Genomic DNA, 1,351 nt, shown 5'->3' on the forward strand with positions numbered 1-1,351 from the left:
AACGCTATTTCTGACATTTGGAATTGAAAAAGCTTCCTGGATGGAAGAGAAACGTCTTCAAACTTGGAAATAAAGTCCAGTGGATTTTTTTTTTTTTTTACTGTTTTGGAATGACTCTGACCTGGATGGCTGAGATCTTCACAATCAGCAGAGAATGTTGTTTTATGAATATTGACCAGCAGTGAGTATGAATACCAACCCTTAGGAAGGCGTCAAGAGAGCCATTCTCCATGTACTCTGTGACGATCATCACCGGTTTACCTGGACATAAAGAAAAAACATTCAGGGTTATATATATGTTGCCGGGACCTGTTAAAAGGGAGTTTTTCCTTTCCACTGTCGCTACAAGCATGCTTAGTGTGAGGGATTGTATTTAAGTCAATGAGTCAATGCAATCAACTGGTTTTCCTTAGATAGAAAACTTTGTATCAATTTGACTGGATGATCTGATTTTTAGGCACAGTAACTGCATATCCCATACTTCCCCCCCTCTCATATTTTTAAAGCAGATCTTCGCTAAAATATTGACATTTTACTAATTCTGCAAAGCATCAATTAAAGAGCGTCAGCATACTGTGAGTTACCACCCCCTCAAGCCGAATAACGTTTGGATGATCAAACTGGGCCATGATGGAGGCTTCTGCCAAGAAGTCCCTCTTCTGTGTCTCTGTGTACCCTGCCTTCAGCGTTTTCAACGCCACTGGGATGTCTCGTTTCCCCGGAAGCCTCATGCGTCCGTAACAAACCTCTCCGAACTCTCCTGAAAATGTGAGAAAAAGAACAGCAGTACTGTGAATGTGTACACCATTTTTTTCATCCTTTTAGGAGGTTGAAATTCTGAATCATTCAGAGATCGAGGTGAAGAGCAACTTCAGAGACGGAGCTAAGAGCGTGCAAAGATGATTTCTGATGTGAGTCTTTTTGTAAAGATTTAATGTCCATAGTTTTACCTGAACCAATGATTTTTTCTATTTTGATCCTGGATGCTTCAATTTCTCGAGCAAAGTCATGGACTGCCTGGCAGGGGTCCTCATAGGTGTGTGGGTCGATATAGAACCGTGAATCAGGGAATGATACTAAGATAAACAGAAACATTAGCATTTGGTCACATAAGTCGGGTTGAGAGAAACATCACATTTCAGCTGCTTTAGGTGGAAACCTGGTGGAAGAAATGGGACAGAAGAAGAACAGGAAAGAAGAACTGCTGTCTCATGCATGAAAAGGTGGATAAAAACTGTAAACCTTCATTATATGAGGAAATGTCTCCAAATTTGTCGGTGATAATAGATTTTAAGTTGTCTTACGTACCATGACCATTCTGATAGTGCATCTTCTCCTCATCAGATTCCTG

The 1,351-nt window shown here is 40.6% G+C and overlaps 1 protein-coding gene across 2 annotated transcripts in view; it reads right to left on the reverse strand.

The window, feature by feature from the left end:
* The window catches only part of LOC107104177 (ephrin type-A receptor 4a-like), a 14,017-nt gene extending 12,672 nt beyond the window's left edge, over positions 1 to 1,345 (reverse strand). For both annotated transcript variants that reach the window (XM_015404121.1, XM_015404120.1), the window contains exons 1-4: positions 1,309 to 1,345; positions 951 to 1,076; positions 575 to 760; positions 200 to 261 (exon numbers count right to left, since the gene is read on the reverse strand). In XM_015404121.1, the coding sequence (XP_015259607.1) occupies positions 200 to 261; positions 575 to 760; positions 951 to 1,076; positions 1,309 to 1,330 (396 nt within the window). In that variant the 5' untranslated portion in view covers positions 1,331 to 1,345. The remainder of the gene's footprint in view (positions 1 to 199; positions 262 to 574; positions 761 to 950; positions 1,077 to 1,308) is intronic.
* Positions 1,346 to 1,351: the final 6 nt, after the last annotated feature.

The sequence above is a fragment of the Cyprinodon variegatus genome, unplaced genomic scaffold (assembly GCF_000732505.1).
Source record: "Cyprinodon variegatus isolate N-32 unplaced genomic scaffold, C_variegatus-1.0 Scaffold1640, whole genome shotgun sequence".
Taxonomy (NCBI): Eukaryota; Metazoa; Chordata; class Actinopteri; order Cyprinodontiformes; family Cyprinodontidae; genus Cyprinodon; species Cyprinodon variegatus.